Below are 21403 nucleotides of genomic sequence, written 5' to 3'. Positions count from 1 at the left end.
CTTCTGTTACTGTCGATAACATCTAATTGACATGTCAAACCTCCAAGGAATGCAGTAAATTGGACCACAGCCTCAAAGAAGAATAAAACAGTGAAGAAAGTAAATCAGCATGTGCCTCCTCCCAACAGCAATACAGGCATACTGAGCTTTGGTAATGGAAGGGAGGAAAACTGTTACCCTTTCTACTACCACACTGAATTATCTATTAACCTCAAGGTCAGAAAGGAAAGCCTTGTGACCTCAGACTGAAACTCACCCACTAAAAACCCTGAACCTGAATCCATGACTGCAGTAATTTTAGACATGAGAGTGAAGTGAACTGAGACAGACAAAAGTAACAAATACAACTTTTCTTCTGTTACTTTTAGCACAGAAAAAATGAAAATCCCTCACAAAGGTGTATGGTAAACTGAATTTTAGTATTTAGTTTGGAACTCTCTGCCTTAAAAATTTATAGACAAAGAACTGGGTAAAATTTCACAAATACAATTTTAAAAAGAAAGGAAACATCATTCATGATGAAAGAGCACAAAACAAAGTCAGGCAAAACTTGTTTACATAGCAACCAAGGTATCAGGAAAAAGGCAGAAGGATTTTATAAATGTATGTGAAATATATGAAAACCATTAAGAAAGAAAGATTAGTGAACAGGCATAGAGGAAAAACAGTGGAATGAAATTAGGCAGTATGATGATGTTCCATACTGAGAAATAAAAATATTGAGAAATAAAAAATTCTTACTGTGGGAATTCAGTGTAACAGAAAAGCAAAGAGCAAAATGGAAACACCATCCCTTTAAGTGTATGGAACAAACTGGCAACAACAGTTTAGCCTTATTCTAAAATAATAGACCACATACCACATAGTGCAGAAATAGTCAAAGCATGAACCTAAAGATATAATAATTCTTCGACTTTGTGGTTCATGGTTATAATCTGTCCTGGCAAAAACATTATTGTGAATAAATCAATGGCTTAATACTGCATGAATCTCAATACAAGACATCTGTAACCCTAAGGACCATACCTGTTTTGGCCAGCATAAGCAAATGTGTACTTTTCAGAGTTTTGATGAAATTAGATCCTGAATATCAACAACCAAATTAGGGCAAATCTCTAGATCTGATATGTTAACACCTGACTGGCCCCCTGACAGTAAAAGGAGATGTCAACAGTTGCTATATTATTTAATGATTTTGCCTGTAAGAAAGGGCTACAGACAAAATAACAACTTACCACCTAGATCATGAATATTTGGGTCTCTCTTATTCATCAGTTTAGTATCTAAGCAACAATGAATTTCAAAGTAAACAAACACAGCCACAAAACAACAGTTCAGGTATTAGGCATTCCTTTCTTATCTCAGTCAGATAAATGTGCCAGTTTCCCAAATTGTACAATTTGGATAACTTTTTTGGTAGTAATACTTATTTATATGGGTGCTGAGAAGGTGCATGTGTGGGTATGCCTACATGCATGTGGGTATATGCACGCATGCACAGACATCTTCGAGAGAGAATTTATGACTGTGAAGGCAATCCAAGGTACTAGATACAAGATGATAATAATTCTTGAAAGTGAATGACTGTTTGTTTTGATTTTTTTATTTTGAACAGAAGACTAAAGAACAAATATTTTACACATACTGAATTACCTTTTCTTCTTAGAGTATTTTTTTCTAGATGGTAATAGCAATACATGTATCTGTTTTTAATTTAACAATTTTTTGCTGCTCACCAAAGAGACATTCAAGTCTTTGCTGGCATGGGGGAAAAACCCAATACCTAAAAGAAACAGGCAGTGATATTGTGGGTATAATTTGGTATTACTTATTTTCTCTGAGGCAGAACTGAGCCAACATCCAAACTAATGTCAGAGTTACTGTGGTGTTTTCACAACTATCCTCACAGTAATGTGCATGAAGAGGAGCTAAGAACATGCCACCTGCAGGGCAAAATGGAGCAAAGCAAAACTTTAATGCATATGGTACACACAGAGCTGCAGTGAACAAGTACATGAAAAAACATTTAAGGGAGAATAAGACACTGCAGTTTGCAGCTCCTTGTTGGTCTGTTGAAGGCTTGCTCAAAAGATCCATGTATATTTGTGGCTGAAAAGCAAACAGAAGGAACTGAAGGTAGAAGTGGAAAAATAGAAAAGAGAAATTAACAATTTGAAACCTTGAGATCCTGAATTGCTGTTAAGAAATGTAACTTTAAAGAAGCTGGACCTTTCTTCAATCAAGCTAGAATCATCTAAAATAAAAGCTAGCAAATGAAATGTTAGATGCAGTTTCTACACTGCTGAGAGGCTCCTAATGCTCTGAAATGGAAACTCTGGTTTCTCTCTGTGAAATCTTAATTCTTTATGCTTACTAAGACAGCACTGTGAAGCTGGAGTCTTTCTTCTTTTGCCTTATTAGCATCTTTCGAAAAGTGAGCATATAAACACAGGGAAAAATATGTACTTCGATGCCTCTATCGTGCAGGGCTTAAAAGCTCAATAATTACACAAAATGACCCTTTATATCTGTCTGACTGGTTCCAGTAGGCATTATTACTGGCATAATGAACACACTAATGAGAACTCTTAGTTTATTTTTGTGAAGTGAGACTTGAAATTGAGCTTAACAGTGTAGCAATTTCCCAGACATCTTGCTTGAATATATTTCATTTTGTATTGTATGAATGTAGCTACTGTGAGTTCAGCAACCCCAGAGCAGGCATCTGGATTTTACAGAGTTGCTCTGAAATTTGCTTCATGTGAAATAAATAGGATGGACCATAGTTGAAATATACTCCGTTTGACAGAAGAGGTACAAGAACAGTTTTGCTGTGAAATTACTTCATGTAAAATAGGATGAAGCATGGTCAAAGTAATCTGCTTGACATCACAGGTACAATAGCAGTTCCTTATATCCTGTTCCACCCTGCCACTTGGGAGCTCAGGCATGAGACAGAATTAAGGACTACACAGAAATTAGGAAAAAAGTTGTTTTCTCATTCTAGGTATGACAGGACAATGGACGCATGCAAAACTGATGGGAAACAGCAGAAAAAACGTGAGGCAGGCATACAGGCAGTTGGAAAGAGCTGAGAAATGTTTGAGCCATTTCATTACGCAAGAAAGCAGTTCTGTGAAAGTAGTTAAGGAGAAGAATGATGAATGCAAACAGATGCAAGGGAATTCTAGAAATGGGATCACACAGAGAAGTGCAGGCACTAGAAGAGGACAGGAATAAAAAAGTGCTATGTTTGTGGTTAGATACAAGAAACTACAAATATAAGTACGCAATGTGCCATGTGCAGTTACAAGGAAAGATATTAATACACTTCAAATATTATCTCTATAGCAGAAGAAATAATCATATCATGATAGATATTAATGTGGTTTCACAAAAGTATACCCAGGAAAAAAATCCCAATGAGTTGTGCCACTATCATTGTTTAGAAGTACTTTCTCACTTGAAATCCTCAGCCAACATGGAAAAACACCTGCAAAGTGGTTTAGGACTGTTAAGTGCATGACCTAGATCTCTCTCAGTGTTCTTTACCTGTGAATTATTATCAAATAAAATACAGTAGTGAATGAAAACTTGAAATGCACATAGTACATCATAGGGTAGAAATATGAAACACTGGACAAGAGCGAAAACCTCAATGTTGAAAATTATTCTGAAAAAATTAATCAGAAGACAGTTAATAAACTTTGATAATGAATCATTCATTCACACCCCAGAGGCTGGATGTGAAAGTATTGATTAGATTTATACTCAAACTACAGAAGAAAATTTTGAGGGGAACTGAACTGAGAATTGAGAATTTGAAATAACTATTATACAATAAAAACTCAATAAGCAATGGAAATGTGAAATTAAGTTTGGAAGCTTTTAAAAATTTATAACAGCAGAACATTCTGAACAACAAAGAATTAAAAATATATGTATAATGCAGTATGTCATAAACCTCCTGAAAATCACGTAATGCCTGCCACAAGAAAATCTCAACCAGCCACAAAGACAGTTAATATGCACTGCCTTAGAACTGTCCATCTATAAACAATATTCATTGTCTCCCAAATTCCATCACAGTATTAAATTGAACATGGTATGCCTGCTGCCAAGAGATTAGATCCATTTCACAATAACTACAAAGAAGAGAACTTTGAAGAATGATACTGAGTTGACGAGCACCATGATAGCCTGCTTAGTATTTGTCTTTGCAGGATTTATTTTGTCAGAAGTGTCATTAACTCTGAGGTCTGGCTCTCCCACTGGCCTTTGGTATCTTCTGTTTTTCATTTGACTTTCAGACTCTGTTAGCAAATTCTCCTAACAAGTGCAAGTCTCTATTGTTCGACACTAACACGGTCAAGTCCACTTATCATAAATGTTTTTAAAAATAGAAGGGAACATGACTGTTTTTCATTACTGTCATACTGTGTAGAGAAAAACAGCTTATTGTGGAAAAGAAAAAAAAAATAGCCTCCACAGAGCATGTGAAAATTGTCAATTACACACCCAGTATGCATTAATTGGCTCTCACTTAGGGAAGGTACACAAGCTTCCCCTGTGAAGATAACAGACATCCAGTTTTTGTCTTCAGCCTTTTAAAACTGGAAGAAGAGAAGGTTAGGAGTAGCCTGTCAGTTCCTGCCTTTGAGCACTGAATTATTAATTTACACAAAATACTACATTAAAAGTGCCATTAAAACAACCCAAAGCAGCACACTGATAGTTTAAAGGGGAAGTTCATGCTTCAGTAGTCTGCCAAAACCAATATATGCTCTTTAAACATAATTTAATTTTCTTTCTCATAGTTTTTTTTGCCACTTCCCAATTATCAAAGGTGTCTGTTGAGGTCTGTGTGCGGCACCCTTACGGTTCATCCTACCCTTTGTGCCAGCAATTGAGCAAAAATTATTTGGAGACCTCACAGAACACTTACAAGACAGCAGGCTAATGAATTCCACAAAGTCTGTAACTCCACTGCAAGAACAGGTAGACAGAAAGCCAGGCAGCAAACGAAAAAAACTCTTATCCACAGGAAGAACTCTAAGCCACACATCTTTGAAGACTGGAAAATTAATAGAGAATATTACTAGTAATGCAAATTTTCCCATTGAAGCATTCTGTGTCTTCAAATGTGGGCCCCTGTGAAATTCTCCCATGTTTTAACTACATCCACTTTGATTTTCTATACTGGAAAGCAAGTGAGTTATTTTGCTTCAGTCTACTGCAGTATACTAAACACAGAACTAATGCCAGAAAGGGTAACCTCAGGATTTCAAGACCTTATCAACCACTCACATCTCCAGAATTTGTAAGAGAAACACGTATAATTTGGAGCATACTTTTTAGAAAGAATTGATATTTTACCCTGACACGAATACATGTAAAAGGATTACTAGTTGACTGTTCCTCTGAGAGGTACTTGCAGTCAAACAGGCAATCATAGTCCCATGGAAAGACATACCTACTTCTCATTTTCCTTAAACAAAGACACAAGTCTAAGTGAAGATAATTTTTATACCAACATAGGATTATTTCATTTCAGGCTGGGATGTCAAACAATCATCAGAAAAAATTGGCTCTCACCAATTTGGCTGAGATAAAAAATAGTCACAAAATTGTAACACATTAGCAAAAGATTTGTTTTGTTTCATCCAGGTGAGAGAGGGGTGCAGCATTCAAAAACATACAAAGAAAAAAAAGATGAGGGTACTGTTGTTTCTATCCCTGTATGCTCTAGTCTAGTTAATGAAAATTACCAAATGTAGGTATTGTAACTGTCTGCCTAAACCTGATGGTGAGTCAAGCCCAGGCACAGTCTGAACCTTCCTTTTCCTTGGGGAGTCTGTAAATCACTTCAACAGAAGGCATTCAGAGGCAGATTAAAAATACCAATGTGATGCTAAGAGGAAGGACAGACAGAAAAAATAGAAATCCTTTGCACCCATCAGGAGTATCTTTACCATTACACTATGACAGTAAACCAGAAAAACTGTACCACCTCCGCTTTACCAGCATCTGTTAATTTTGGTTAAAATCCAACTCTATCTTCTCTGTTTGTTGTCACTGTTACAATTATCTAAACTGAAAAAAAGTTGTTTGTTTTCATGGCAACCCCCACCCCAGGTTTTCAATTTGAGCTTTTTTTTTTTAATTACAGAAACTAACCCCAAAAAGTTAGTTCTTCACATATTCCAGGCAGTGACTGGTTCAATTTTTCCCTCTTCATTAAGAAGTCTCCATCACCATATTGAAAGTTTAGCCAACAATTTTAAGTGAGGGCCTTCATTCAGTACATGAGCCACTGAATGACGTCTCATCCATTCCACATTCAACTGTTTTTAAGCACTAAGAGTATGGCTTTTTGAGATCACACTGTGTTTCAGTATTTTTCAGTAAAAAAATTAAGTGTTCCAGTACTGTATGTAATTACAGACTGTATGAAATTACAATGCTCTGTACTTTACAGACCAGTCTAGCATTTTAGCATTTGACAGTTATATAGCATTTTATATATTTAACATATTTACTAGAGAGAAATATTGATATTATAGATATTACTGTATATATTTATTTTTATATGGTACATATACTTAGTTATCAAACTGCCATTACAATTCAAGTAATTTTTCAGCTGAAATAACTTCAGCATTTCTGCAAATCATTCCTGAAAATAAAATGAAACATATTTAGTTTCTTTGACTGGAAAAAAAAAAAGGTCTATTTTTCTGATCATAAAGGCAAGAGATATAAATTGAACATGAAAAAATGCTATCATATGCAAAGAAATCACCTGAAATTTAATGGCCAGTGAACTCTGGAAGCTTCATGACCAGGTCTTTGTATCTGTTTAAAGCAGATAGTTACAGACAGTGCTTAGGACACATTATGTCTGTAGACTTCAGGATTAAAGACTGGCATTATGCCAGCTGACTCCACATCTGTCAGAGCAAGAAGTTAGGCAAAATGCAATTCTTTAATCCACATGAAAATGGTTCCTGCAGTCACAGCTTTGAGAGCTTCCAGAGTACCTATGTTTTGAATCAAGATTTTGAAGTATACCCAAAGAAGGCAGCTATCTTTACTTCAGGGATGTACTTCTATTTGCTCAAGGCTAAGGCTTTGAAAATAATAAAAAAAGCAAAAAAGCGTAGTTTGAACATGGTGAAAAGATATTTGAACTGGGCAGTCAATCAGCAATTGCACCTGCATACTCAAGCAAGTGCTCCTTTTGACTGTTATAGGCTTTTAATATCAAAATGTAAAAGGAAAAAGTGCACAAAGATTCCTGAGTGCCTCTTTCTCTCCCTTTTGTGATTTCAGACTTTTAGTGCTCCCGCTGCTGGAGGCAGACAAAAAGATGAGTTTTATCTATTACGCTGAGATGTCTTTGAGAACGAGTGAAGATTTAATCATTCTCCAGACCTGCAGGCAGAACCCAGGTTTTCTGCTCATCAATACCCTGCCCTTTACAGGCACTGAAAGGACGTGTCAAGTTCTCCTTCACCAACACATCCAGAGTGCTTTGTAAAGCATTTGAGTCATACTGTTTGTGAAGAGATGAAATATAAACTTTAGAAAAATGTGTGTCAGCAGTGCTGCTACAAAGGACTGAATAACTCTCTTGCTTGATGTGACAAACTGAGAATTCAGAACACCTCTGAATCTGTAAAATCAATTTTGTTTTGGTTGGTACATAAACAAGATGGGTGGGGGCTGACCCCATATAAGCTGATGACTTGAATTTTGTCCAAAGAAAGAAAGCACATCTTATGGAAAACTGACTTGGGGAAAAGGAAAGATGTAAGATTTTTATAATTCTGAGCTTCCCTGGGGCTTAATCAGGAAATCATATCCCATCAACATTCACCGAATGCTGAGCATACCTGGCTTCTGGATATGTAATATATAAATTTGCAGACTGTCTTTTCAGTCCCATGGCCAGTATCTAGGTCATTCTTTGCTAGGAATTAGAACCATCATCACGTAGTTTAAGAAGGCTCTCAGCACCAAATTATTCTTCCATACTCGAGGAATGGGTTTAATCAGCAGAAACTGCAGTAAAGCCAATGGAGGGTATATACATGGAGAGTATTCATGCCTGATTTCTCCTGCTTTAAGTATTCAAATGAAAAGGAAAGTTTTTCTCTTCTTTATCTCTGGTTAAGGAGCACATTTTTTCCCTGGAAGAGTCATTTTCGAAAGCAGAGTGTTCAGTGTATAAGTCAGGTACTCTAATTTTGAACAGAGACAAGGTAGAGCTTTGGCAACTGTTTGGTCTGTTATGGTTTGGTTCCTACTCTCGTTCTCCCCACTCCCTTCAAATGTCATACAATACAGTTATGCATTTTGATAAGGGAAGAAGATATCTGATTACCAAAATCCTTTATGAAGTATGCTCTCTTCCCTCTCCTACCACACTTCCCAAGGCAGGATGGTTTAACATTAGGGATCACCATAAATATGTGACCTCCAGAAAAACATGGTTTAACTTCTAGTGATCACAGATTACTAGGTATACCAAGGGTATAATAGGCAGACTTTTTTATGAATGAAGAATTCAACTGATTGTCCGAAGATCCAGTACCAATGTGGTTCTTAAGAAATTGATTCTGGTTTGAAAGCCTTGCATTAATCTACAGGTTATGCAATGATCATTCTTTTCACTATGTAAGTACTGAACAAAAAACCCACCAAAAACCCCATTTTCCAGTTCTTAATTTGTGCCAATGAGTGGAAAAAACTAAACTCACTTGCAGGAAATTTTTGTGCGATCCACCACCATGGTCCACTGCTGCTGGTTCGTTGAAACCTCAATGTAGTAGCTGTAGCTCCGATCATCACAGTCCCAAAGTAGCAACCTACACATGAAGAAGTTGTTGAGTGAAGAGTTAAATAAATATCAAACCAAACTTCTTAAGTTTTCCAGCCCTTTATTTTCTCCACTTAATCCTTTCTAAATGTAACTGTCTCTTTTGGAATGTACCTCTAACACTCAACAAAGTCTTTATTGTTTTTGCTGTCTCAAACTACGGTGTCTCTATTCTTATTATCCTGAGGGCAGTGATAGACTTACAGGCTTATAATAACCAACTTCTAAACATTAATCTATTACATTCATCCAATTACTTTTAATTTATTTCCCACGTGGCATTGCCTTCTTTAAATATGAAAAAAAGGTTTGTTTCAAAAGGTCAGTTTATGAAGGGACAGGAAAAAAAAAAGTGTGATTAAAAGGACTATGCTGCCTTCTTAATTGTATTTTCTTGGGTTTGGTAAATATATCAGAAATATATTAAAAAGAAGAAAGTAAGAACATGGAAATTCCCAGTCCTGGTTCATCACAAAAAGAGAAAAAAGGCAATAAATTGTTAAACAAATTGCTAAAAAGGCAGAAGAAAAAGGAAGGCAATAAAGGTCAAACAAACATGCATTCCCTTCAGGAAGGACACTAAGTGATATTGAATAGCCTTCGATTTCCATACTTGTCTTACAGAGAGGAAGGCCTAAAGCATCAGGGATGTCATTTAGCTTAAGTATCAAAACCCACATCTGGCAAATGTATCTTCTTTACTTTTCTTTATATGCGTATTATCTCCGGGTTGTAAGAGATATTTGACCCAGAACTGGACACAGTACTTGAGGTGCAGCCTCCCAACTCCAAGTACAGAGGGAAACAACCTAGTTCAGCCCTTTCTTTTCAGCTTTTGAAATCCCAGTGTTAAAAGTGGAATTAGGTCTTGTGGCCAAGCAGATTCAAAACAATCTGAATCTAGCTCGTTAATACTATCAGAAATAATATGCTGTCAAAAGTAGCTTTAAGAAGATAAAATAAAACACTTTCAACAAAAGTCTTTCAGCACATATTAATACTGTCTATTTGCAAATTTAAAAAGTCAGAGTTGACTTAGTAAAAAATAAAAGAGTTGCCTGTGCCATCATGACAGACTTAAAAAAAATTCCATACCCTGAAACATAACCACCCAACTTCAACCCCTCTCCTTCATCAGATTATCCCCATTCTGCTTTACTACAGCTGAAAGGTCTCCAAAGACACTGAATGAAGTGCGTTTTCTTAAAAAAAGAAGTTTACTGATTACAATCCTCTATTTGTTAACTACTACTAATCAACAGGTCCTGAATTGATTTAACATTATATTTAAACCAAGTCTTCTAAATGATAAAAAGAGGAAAAATCAAAAACGTTCATAAATTTGTTTTCTTTCAAAAAGGCTATCAAAATGTAGCTAATTATGCTTTTCAATGGAATCCTTTTTATCATGGTGACTCAGTGCTGTTTCCTTGATCCATGTTTTCAAAGCCATGATCAAGAGTTTGAATATCAGAAGCACACTGGTGACTGTAATTTCAACTAACAATACTGTAATTAAAATACAGCTGGCTTGGTTTTAAAGCAAAAGGCTAACAGGACATACACGTTCCTTTCAAAAATATACAATTGCTCTCTCCCAAAACAACCTAATCTCATTAAATAAGTTTAAAAAAATCATACGGTTTAGAATTATTACAAACCAAACAATGAATGAATTAAAGTTGGTGGCCTCTTTCCCAAAGTGAAATTTGCATGAATGCTAAATGTAGATTCCTGTTTCTCTGATGCTTCTGAAGGAAAAGAAAAAGTTATTTCTTCTTTAGGAGCTTTTTTAGGAGAGTCTTAGGATGGAGACTGACAATAGAACTTATTTGGAATTTACGCTGCTTGAAATGCCTTTCTGGATAAGCAGTGGAAAACTTTCAGGTGACAACTTGAATATTCACCAGTGCACACTGAGCACAAAGGCCACTTTTTATGCCAGGCACAACAATCTTTGCAACACATTACAGACAAATTACCAGGCTAAACTTTTTTACTGAAGCTATGTTTTGCTAGGATGAATATTAAATGACAAGAAAGAGAATATTCCACTTAAAAAGTCAGAACTATACCCATTGGAAATGCATCTGTTTATAGCAAAATTCCTCATGTTCTTAGAATTTTCCATAGTGAAATAAAAAGCTAAATTAGCTCATTAGTGTATCTTGCCCTCAGGACTGAGAAAGAAAAATTGAGTGAAGATTTATCCAGCTTACACCCTGCAACACTGTGAGATTTAAACATATTTCTTTTTTTGGGTATCTAGAGTCTAAGCCTGTGAATCATTTAATATGACATTGCTACTTACATCACATGTTCTCAATGCCTCACTTTATAAAATAAAAGCTTTTCAAATATGAATAAAATTTCACATTACAAGCATAGGAAAATGATTATATTGGCTATCTGTTACAAAAAAAAGATGCTGCAGTACTTTTTTAAACAATGCGTCCCTAAATGTCATGCATTGCCCTGTGATTGAATGCTCTGTGTTTCTAAAAACATTTTGTGCTGTCTCTGCTTGCTTTTTATTTTTAGATTTCTGTAAAAAAGATTGTTTGGTTCAGACTGCTGCATAACTACATATACTGGAGGTGTTAGCAGAATACCAAACAATGTTAGTTGTGCACCTGACAGGATGACACCTGCTTCATGAGTACTGTAAGTCACTACAGAGGACACACACACAAATATTTGACAGTACTGTGTTCATAAACCACTTGCATACTTGTAAAAACCCAAAAGACAGAAATTAAAACGAGGTAGCAACACATGTCTAAAGAGAAAGAAAAAGAAAGAAAAACCAAAACCACATGGAAGGAGGTTTTTTTTGTACAATTGTTGCTGCCTTTGTGCCTCTGGCTGTCTATAAACCCCTTCAATTTTCTGCAGATATTTATGTTTCAGTAGTTATCCTGCAAGAAACCAGTCTTTCTTCCTGCAAAGATCCTACAAAGGAGACAAAATTTCTGCATATTTTCTAAGTGTTCCTATGATCATTGATTCTGAGTCATGATTTTACTCTCAACTCAGGCAAGTGCAGAAAATGAGCAGCAAAGAAAGAAAAGTTTCCTAAGTGGAAGTGGTATGGAAAATCAGAAACCGTAAGAGATGTATATGATGATGGTATAAGCAAACAGAAAACACATTCAAGTTAATTGATATTGTTTGTTAATTTAAGGATAATTCTGAATATGAAAAGCTATCATATTCATACTAGCATTAAAGTCTTCAAAAAGATTGAAGTTGGATAAGTAGTTCATGTACTTTTCTAAAGACAAAAAGTATTTCTATTTATTCTAACATGAAAATCACTATTGTATAGAATTCCATCTCCACCACATACACTCTAAAAAATCTTTTTTCTTTTTTTTTTTAATTTATAGGGAAAATCAGCCGAAGACTGTAGCACAATAGTACAATATTTCTATTCCAGATAAATGCAGGGAGAATTAGATAGAAATTTATTGTGATATGGTAGCTGCTGCAAGATTTCAAGTTTTTTAGCCATTTAAAAATTAAGTTATGTTTACTATGGTAGACACACCTTTCTGTCTTTCTGTTCTATAGTTTTCCTGTCATTGATATGGGCCTTTTCAGAGACAAAAGGGAGAAGGATATTTTGTGTTCAGACAGGCAACTACGTGGAAAAACACCTAAACTAACATTTACTCTGTTAACTGTTCCAAGTATCTTGTAAGCTGTTCGGAGAACTAATAAAAGAATAAACATCTTAAATATTTTTTTAAAATTTCATACCCTAGAAGACTATTAATCTAAGATTCAGTAACAATTGTTTAAAAACAATACCATCGAATCATAGAATAATTTGGATTGAAAGGGATGGGTTAAAATCTCCATATTTTCCATGTGTTCTCTATTAGAAAATAGTATTGATTGTCATTAGACCTCTTTCAGAATTTCTAGTAAGTTTTGACATGGAAGTCAAGAGCTCCAAATTCATATACAAATATGTGAAGAAGTATTCAATATTAACAAAATTTCAACACGCTCTCCCATAGAATTCCTGAGTCAAATTGATCAGATGTCATTAGTTGCCTATGTGCCTCCTTAGCAATGAAGGCTAGAATCACACGGAGCTGGAGCAACAGGAACTGAGCCAGCAAAACAATGGAAAGGGACTATTGTTCTGTACTTGACACTTGTTGGATCATACCTGGCATACTGAATCCCTTTTTGGATTCAAATACAACATTGATACATCTGAGCAATTCCAGCAGAGGACCAACAAAATGGTCATGAGGTTAAAGCACACACCCTGTGCAAGAGACTGGGGAAGTTGGCTTGTTTAGCCTAAGAAGGCTTGGGGGTTGAGGAGGAACCTAACAGGACTTGCCAATACCTGGCAGCAGGTTACCACAGGCTACCCAGACAAGTTGTGGAATTCCCTTCCTTGGAAGTTTTCAAGGCCTGAGGCCATAAAGCCTTGATTAGGATGGTCCTTTCTCATAGCTGACCCTCCTTTGAGAAAGAAGCTGATGCGAGATGTCTTCTTCCTCAAGCCCCTTCCAACCTGAAGGGTGCTTGAGAAAGAAGCTGATGCGAGATGTCTTCTTCCAACCTGAAGGGTGCTAAGATTCTTAGACATTGGGATGACTTTGGCAGAAAGCATGCATACAATATATATTCCTGAAACATTGAACTCTCTGCATTTCTAAGGTGTATTTGAGAACCAACAGTTCTTCTGGTTTTTTCACACTCAGAATTTAGTTGCCATGGTAACACATTATGTCCTGGAGACTCTCTCCAGTGGTACTCCAATTTCTATAGACAAAAAGCAGCTACTATCTTTTTTCAAAGGTTTATATATTTACCCTCTCTGAAATAAATATATCCAATGGCACATTCATGTTTCCGAACTAAAAAGATACCTACTTTAATTCCTAATTATTCACTTAAAATGCAAACCCATGGGTATAATGACTCAGTTTCTGAGGGCAGCAGAATTCATGTCATTCTGCAGTCATGGTGTGCTGCCAGCCTAAAGCAAATGGTCCTAGAATTTTTTTCTGTTAGGTGGGAGCATAAAATCAAGGGAGTTTTCAACCAAGCAAACAGCACAAAAACAGGCAGTGAACACAGTTCCATTAGTTGTGGCAGATACTCTGCTAACAAAAAATTCTCCTGCTTTCATTAGGATTAAATACTAAGACTTTTTCTGTCATCTATGTTAATATATGATCTGATTTCCTGACACTAAATAGAGACTGCTGTCACCATCTTTAGCACTGTGTAATATAGAACACGTTCCAGACCCTTGCCAAAGCTGTAGATGCCACACAGTGAAACTTCACTTCCCCACTCCAAGGGGCACCTTCCCCTTGGCTGCCTATGACCTGCAATAGACATGGCTGCAACTCAAAGCACTTGTTTTTCTAGGCAGTACACAAAAAGGAAAAAGCGACATGCTGCTAGCATTTCTGTCTCTAGGCAATGCAGGTAGTCTCCTCTGTCAGAAGATATCCCAGACGATGATGTTTATTATTGTTGTTTTTGGAAAGTAAGCTATTAATCTTGTTTGTACTATACATGCAGGAAAACTGACAAAGAAAGATGAGACTCTGAACCTGTAGCCGTACTATTCAATACCACATAAATCACTAAATGCCTATTAGTTTTGAATTATGTAATGTTTGAGTTATTTTTTTTAATTTGCCCTACATGCTTGCTCATTATACAATTATCATTTCTTGGCAACCAAAAGTTGAATTCATCTAACACACTATTTAATAAAGAGGCTTAAAAATCTTCTGCACAAGAATAAACAATAGCATAGCATTTACTACAGGAAAGTCAGGTGTTTTCACTTACTGGAAAAGACAGTACAATGCATCAATTGAAGGATAACAGAAAACAGTAAGAGAGGAAGACAGAGAATATGAACTGAGAAACTATGCATCCTAGTTAGTATATTCTTCTCTTAATCTTTCATGTGGCCAAAGCCTTAACTGCTACTGAAGTTTAAAGTGTCATGAAAATGATGGAATTACAGTTTCTGTTAAAAATTATCTGTTTAAAGAAATGTGAGTACTGCTTGGTTTTCTACTTGAGATGCAATATTTAACAGAATTTTAAAAACATCAAACTCAAATGAGTTTGGAAAGCTGCCAACCACACTTACTCGACTTGCTTCACACAGCGAGAACAATCCTGGACTTGCATTACGCATTACATCTACAGCTTGCATACAGATAAAACACAACTTTTGTTGGGTTAGGGATATGCCTGGATGTCTGATGCGGAACTTTAGCTTCGAAGTTTTATGAACATCATAACAATGCCATAGGCCAAAACCAAAACCACATAAAACAGAAACTGGCGGTTATAAGAGCTTTCAAGTCTCACTTGGCTCATCAGTTTGAAGAGGCAACTCTAACAGGGGGAAGGCACTGAGCTCCTAGAAATACATATCTATGTACATGGTCTTGGTTGCAAGCCAGCACTCACCTGGGATTTCAGCCTTTGATCACTGGTACTCTGAACTTCCGAAATCTTTATTTTACTGTCACAGAGCATACAAATTAAGTCCCTGACTACATAGTCAAAATGTAGAAAGCCCATGATGGCATTAAGACAAGGTTTTGTACGTCTGATTTTATGAAACAAACACCCCAAACATTTATAGTCAGAGAATCTGAAGATGGCAAGAATATTTTTGTCTTCACCTGTGAAAAATCCTGCTCTCTTATCTATTTCCTAAGCCTCTATATCAGCCAAAATTTTGATCTTCATATGTATACAGACATTCACAGTAGAAACAGCCCACTAAACTTCAGTACAAATCTAAACACATTCATTAATCCAGCCTCGTAAATCAGTATGCAGGTTGCTGTACCTTTATTACACCCTTCATGTTTAAGCAAGAATTAGCACTAATTGTATAGTGAAAAGGAAGCCTGGCTGACTTGACATGATTATTTTCTTCAATAAAATTGTTTGAAGTGGATAAGAGTAACTGCACCTACTTAATCATAAGTGAGATTGCAATTAAATTCTATTTTAAAAAAGTATGTAACTTTAATCTTATAATTTGACTGTTACTATTATTACCCCTCTGAAAAGTAATATTTTCTAGAATTGGACTCTGTTATCTTGACATATAATTCACACATTTAATTTTTAACAGGCCTATCGTACTGAATTATGAAGCCAAATGACAACCACTAAGCTAGTCCCCTAATTAACGTCATTTCCAAATGCCATACATTCTAAAGAAAATAACTGCTCAGCAAAAGTTTCACTGTGGCCCCTAATTTGGAGAAAAATAAATCCTCTTACCGTATTGATCCAATCATGTAGGGCTGTGCCAGCTGTACTACAATAGCTCCGCTCCCAAGCTGGTGGCATGTGTATCCAGAATCCCAATCATAGTTTTTTGTGTCTCCATTCAATAAGGCATTGCGACTGCGACTTACACCCTCAATCACACTGGCACAGTCTGCAATTGTTGCAACATTTTCAGTGGGAACTGTGAATTAAAACACAGAGATGACAAACATACAGTCAGGAAACAGTTCAGATGCCAATGGTCTTTATTTCTGGAGAAGAATTGGTAAAAAAAAAAAGAAAACATGATCAACAGAAGGAAATGTAACTCACATAACATGAACTATGAACAAGTGATGAACAAGTGGTACAGATAATTTTTATAGCACTGATTCCAGAATAGCTTGGTAAATTAACAGATGGATTTCACTATTGGTGATGTGAAAGCACTCTTTTAATACAATTGGGAAAAAAGTCCAGCAAAACGCTAGAAATTTTGAAATAATTTCTTCCTGTTTTCATGATAAAATCTCTCTCTACTACAACTTCCAAAAATGGCTGAAACATAGCTATGAGAAATTTCAGAGTTAACTGTACAAGTCTTCAGCATGCAAAAAAAGCATTTGTTTTCCATGAAGAGCTAGGATTCTGTGATTTCAGTGCACTACTGGTGTCAGAAGCATAATCTTAAGAAAGCCACTAACCAACGAAAACACCATAAAAAACACAGGGGAAAAAACTGCAAGCCCATTGCCAAGTAGTAAACCAAGGCAGTGGAAAAGCAACCAGTTCTGAAAAATCTACTGCACTGTCAAATGTACTAGCATCTCTGTCTGCTCACAGAAACTTACTAAAACCTCCACATTACTACTCTAGAAATCTCCTGATTCCCCTATTACTGAAGAGAGGCATTCAACAATTCCCAAACTCTTACGAGGAAGCAGGTGTTACACATTTGAAGTACTTCACTGGGAACAGTCTGAACAAAGCAAAGGCTAACTGCAAACTAAGAGTAGTGGCATTGAATTAAAGTTTGCCTTGACTTCCTTTTCTTCCTCTCCTCTCTGGGAGTAAGGGAGCTTATTTGTGTACTCATTTTATATAGGTTTTAAAGCATCTTCTACATAGAGCTGGTTTTTTTAATAGGAAGAGGAAGCTATAGAAATCTTGGTAAAAAAGAAAATTAATAGAAGATAAAGTGTCAAAATCAGACCTCGTGTTGAGGCTCCATGGCATATTCTAAACAGATTCTGAGGTGATTAATTGAATGCAGAGCAGCTCAGTTCATGCAATATTTTGCCTGCATGCCCTCTGAGCATCATCCTGCTCCTTCTCACACTTAGATTTCTGCACTAAACCATGACCTCCTAATAAGATGTTACCCTGATTAGTCAAACTCCTTAAAAACTGTACAGAAACTGTCTTGGTGTGTTTTTAATATAATTCTGTGGTCCTCCCTAGAACAGCTAATTAGAAAGTGACTCTGACTAATTGAAGTGTGCAGAATGTGCCATACTGTTCCTTTTCTCTAGGGAGTCTGCCACTCCCTATTTTGAACATTCATTATCATCTTCTATATCCGCTTGATAAATTTATTAAAAATACCATCTGGTGGGGACTCTGTTCTGTGGTGTATTTTAAAGTCTTTTGGTTGTCTTCCTTTTTCCCATCAGAATTTCTGCTTCAATTTAGGCTGCTTATTTACAAATACATACTATCAAAACCAACAGTCTTGTTCCTATTTTTTTTTTTTTTTAATCCATGAGCTATTAAGCTCTTACAGTAACCAATATTGTCAGCGAAAAGGAAAGAAAAGATTACAAATACAAAAAGTGGGGTTTTTTCCCACTGTTCATACAGCAGTTTTGGGCTGAAAAGTCTGATTTGCTTTTATGGAACAGAAAAGATGTGTGTTAGCAATACATACACATTCTGTAAGCAAACAAAAGGAGAAGATGATTGAGGTTACAGGACACCAGTGTCAAACATTTATTAAAACTTACTTTCTTGTCTCTTTGTCTTATGCTGCAGTATGGAGCAATGAAGAACTGGCAGTATATTTAATTCTAGCAATAGTATTTTTATAAAGAATTGCAATTTTCAAGGCATGGCCTAAGGGTCATCTATACTGGCTATATTTAAAGATAAGACAGATACGTTATTCTACTGTCCTTAGAGATCTTCCAAGATAAAAATGTACCAGAAATGTGTTGTAGTCTCAGTCATATTTATTTATCACTCCTTAAGCTTGTGTCTTGTACTTTTTCTTTTTAGCATACTTGATTTTTCATAAGAACTTTTTTTTTCCCCTGAAGCACTCTGAAAAAAAAAAAATTCACGCTGCTGCTGCCAACTGGCTTCCATATCTGAGTGCAGAGTACTTCCTTTCATTTGTTATTCTGGACAGGTCAGCTTTTGCTTTCTGTCTATCCACTATGTCTCCACTACAATGTGGGTGGGTGGGTGGGGAAATGAGAGAAAATCCTCAAATACTGTTTTGCAACACACAAAGGAACAGAATAAAGTGGGGTTTTGTACCAGTTCACAAAACCAGCCATTAATGAACCTTAAATGAATTACGAAAATAAACATACAGGGAGAGAGCAGATCTACTACATAGTCTTATTTTATAGGAAAGCAACAGTTTAAAGCATTATGGACTGTTGAATATATTTATACTGCACTCTAGGCAATAGTCAAAGGTTCTCTGCTTATGTGTCATCATTGCAACACAACTGTTCATTTTAGTGAGTTCTCTTAAGACACAAAACCATCACTGTGAAGAAACTATAACCAAGAAATTGTAGTAGAATAAACAAATTTTTGTTTTAGCTAGTATGAAAGAGTGATTTTCCTCTCATGATGACATCTGTTAAATGTTCAGCTTCCAGTTGCTCAATTTTTAACTATAAAATTGCATTCCTTCTCTACTTGAACATCTCCTAGGCTGACAAAAGTTTCCTCACTGGATGGCTGGAAAATAGAAAGCTGAGACTAAAGAAAGAGAGAATTAATGATGCTAGGATTATTTCAGAGTTTGATCATATTGTATTAAAGAATTAAAAAAATTGGGTATTTTGCTATCATTGTTTTCCACATGCCAGAAGACTTGTTAAGTCTAATCTTTATTCAATATATGAATTAGCCCTTGTTTATTTGCTACATGGTAGGAAAAATACGAAGTCTACAGACTTTTCTGTTAATTAAAAGTACAGTCACATGTCCTGTCTTTCATTCCACATACTCTTTATTTTCTTGAGTTGAAACTTGCTGATGAAATTGCTACATTTAATTTGAATCTTCAATCAAATTACTCAAAGAAATCAAGAGCTCAAAAAATATCAACTTCAAACAAATATCAACAGTATTTCCACCTGTTTCAGTGTAAAGCTTCCTGCAAGTCATATTTAGCTGGAAAAGAAAACCCCACTAATATGTGTTTTTGTCCAACTGTCAGAAATTGGATTAGAAAAACTTCAGAGAAGGAAGGCTGATTTTTCACTTGATACCTGCTACAGCTCATGATTCCTAATCCAATAAATTAGAACAAAACCAATCAAGTCACTAGAACTGGCCATACTTTTCATTGTCAACTAATTGGCTGCTACAGGACCTTCATTAAATGTTATGCCTGCAGAAGGCTTTCAGAAATAGCAGTTGTTTTAGGAACTGTGCATCCCTCCTTGTAGCACTGGAAACAGACAGAAAAGCATAAAAAAAAAGGAACTGGAACCATGTGAACAGATCTCTCCTGAAACCAACCATGTGGCTGTCCTTCCTTGCAGAAAAAGGGGGAAAAAAAATCCCTGCAATATTTAGATTTAGTCTTCATTTTTTCATAATTTCCTAAAGCTATGCTTACAGCAGAGCTGATATATAATGCTGGGTAAGCCTGCATCGTTTTGGAAAAATGTGATCCTTTTTAAAAGAGAGAAAACAAAATGTGATAGCTTTGTGTGGAGTCAACATTAAACCAGACAAAACCCATCATTCTCAGTGCTTCCTTGGGGAGAGACAAAACAATCTTTTACAAAGCTGAACCAGATACTAGGAAACCGATATGACTGGTTTCTCCCTCTTACAAATTGAATTTTGTTTGTTCTTTTTTTTTTTAAATAACTGACAGAGTAAAAGACAAGTGAATGTTTATTTATTTGTATCATTTTATCCCTTTTAAAACAAGTTCTCCTAAGGCATTGAACAGCACACAAATGAAGGTTCACAGTGATTCCTAAGTACTGAACCACATTCCCCAGAGGGTGACCAAGGACATTCCAGTGTTTTACATCCATCTTCTGCTCTTCAGTCATTATTCACTGTTCTCTCTTTCGTCTGTAATGTACAAGTTACAAGAGAGTCTGACAGACTGAGACAGACTACAGACCAACACTACTTCGTGTAAAAGCCGTCCACATGGCACTCCCAGTGACCTTCACCCGGCTCAGACAGTAGGTTGGTCAAGCCCACATAGTCCTTGACTGCCCCTCAGCACTCAGTAGCGATTAAAGAACTGAGGTTATCAATTTTTTTTCCATTTGAGGCAGAAAAGAGGAATTTTTTCCTCTATTAAGGTGGGAAAAAACCTCACAGAAACCTAAAGAGGCCTTGCACAGAAGCAGTCCTTTAAATGCTGTTGTAACTTCTTGTCACTGGGCAGATTAGAAGATTTTATAATACATCACATGACACCAGGTACTGCTTCCAAAGGAAGCAGTCTCTTGCTAGTGAAAATATTCTTTTGTTTTGTATTCTAGATTAAATATTAGTGGCTAAACACCATTAAAATTTCATAAGCAGAAGTTCATTATAAGCAAGCACTATGACTGTGAGATTAAAGAATATTTGCATCCTTGTTATGTTAATACCATGAATTTAATATGTAAAACCGTTAACTTACACATTTAGAGATAATACCATGCCAAAAAGAAAAATACATCTCAACCCCAATGTCTGCATTAAGGAAATAATTTCATATAATTAAATTCATTTCTGTCACCTCATTTCACAAGACAACAAATTGTAAACCAACACTTAAACACCAGACAGTGCTATAAAGAGCATTTTCTGCTACTTTTGCTTCAAAATTGCTACTCAGGTACCACCGGGTCATGTCAGTACCACATTCAATATTGTACAAAGTAACTGTATAAATCATCTTCCACACTAACTTTTAATTGTAATGTCAAGTTAGCAATTTTTCATTAAAAGCTTGTATGCAAAAACACAATAGCA

General features: G+C 35.9%; 1 protein-coding gene across 1 annotated transcript in view; it reads right to left on the bottom strand.

Moving 5' to 3' along the window:
• Positions 1-21403, bottom strand: part of BTBD9 (BTB domain containing 9) — a 114154-nt gene that overhangs the window by 21326 nt on the left and 71425 nt on the right. Inside the window, exons 8-9 of the mRNA XM_008639831.2 lie at positions 16184-16373; positions 8763-8870 (exon numbers count right to left, since the gene is read on the bottom strand). Of these exons, the coding sequence (XP_008638053.2) occupies positions 8763-8870; positions 16184-16373 (298 nt within the window). The remainder of the gene's footprint in view (positions 1-8762; positions 8871-16183; positions 16374-21403) is intronic.

Source organism: Corvus brachyrhynchos, unplaced genomic scaffold (assembly GCF_000691975.1).
Source record: "Corvus brachyrhynchos isolate BGI_N302 unplaced genomic scaffold, ASM69197v1 scaffold188, whole genome shotgun sequence".
Classification (NCBI taxonomy): domain Eukaryota; kingdom Metazoa; phylum Chordata; class Aves; order Passeriformes; family Corvidae; genus Corvus; species Corvus brachyrhynchos.
Note: the sequence above shows the minus strand (reverse complement) of the source record. Positions and strands in the feature narration are given on the sequence as shown.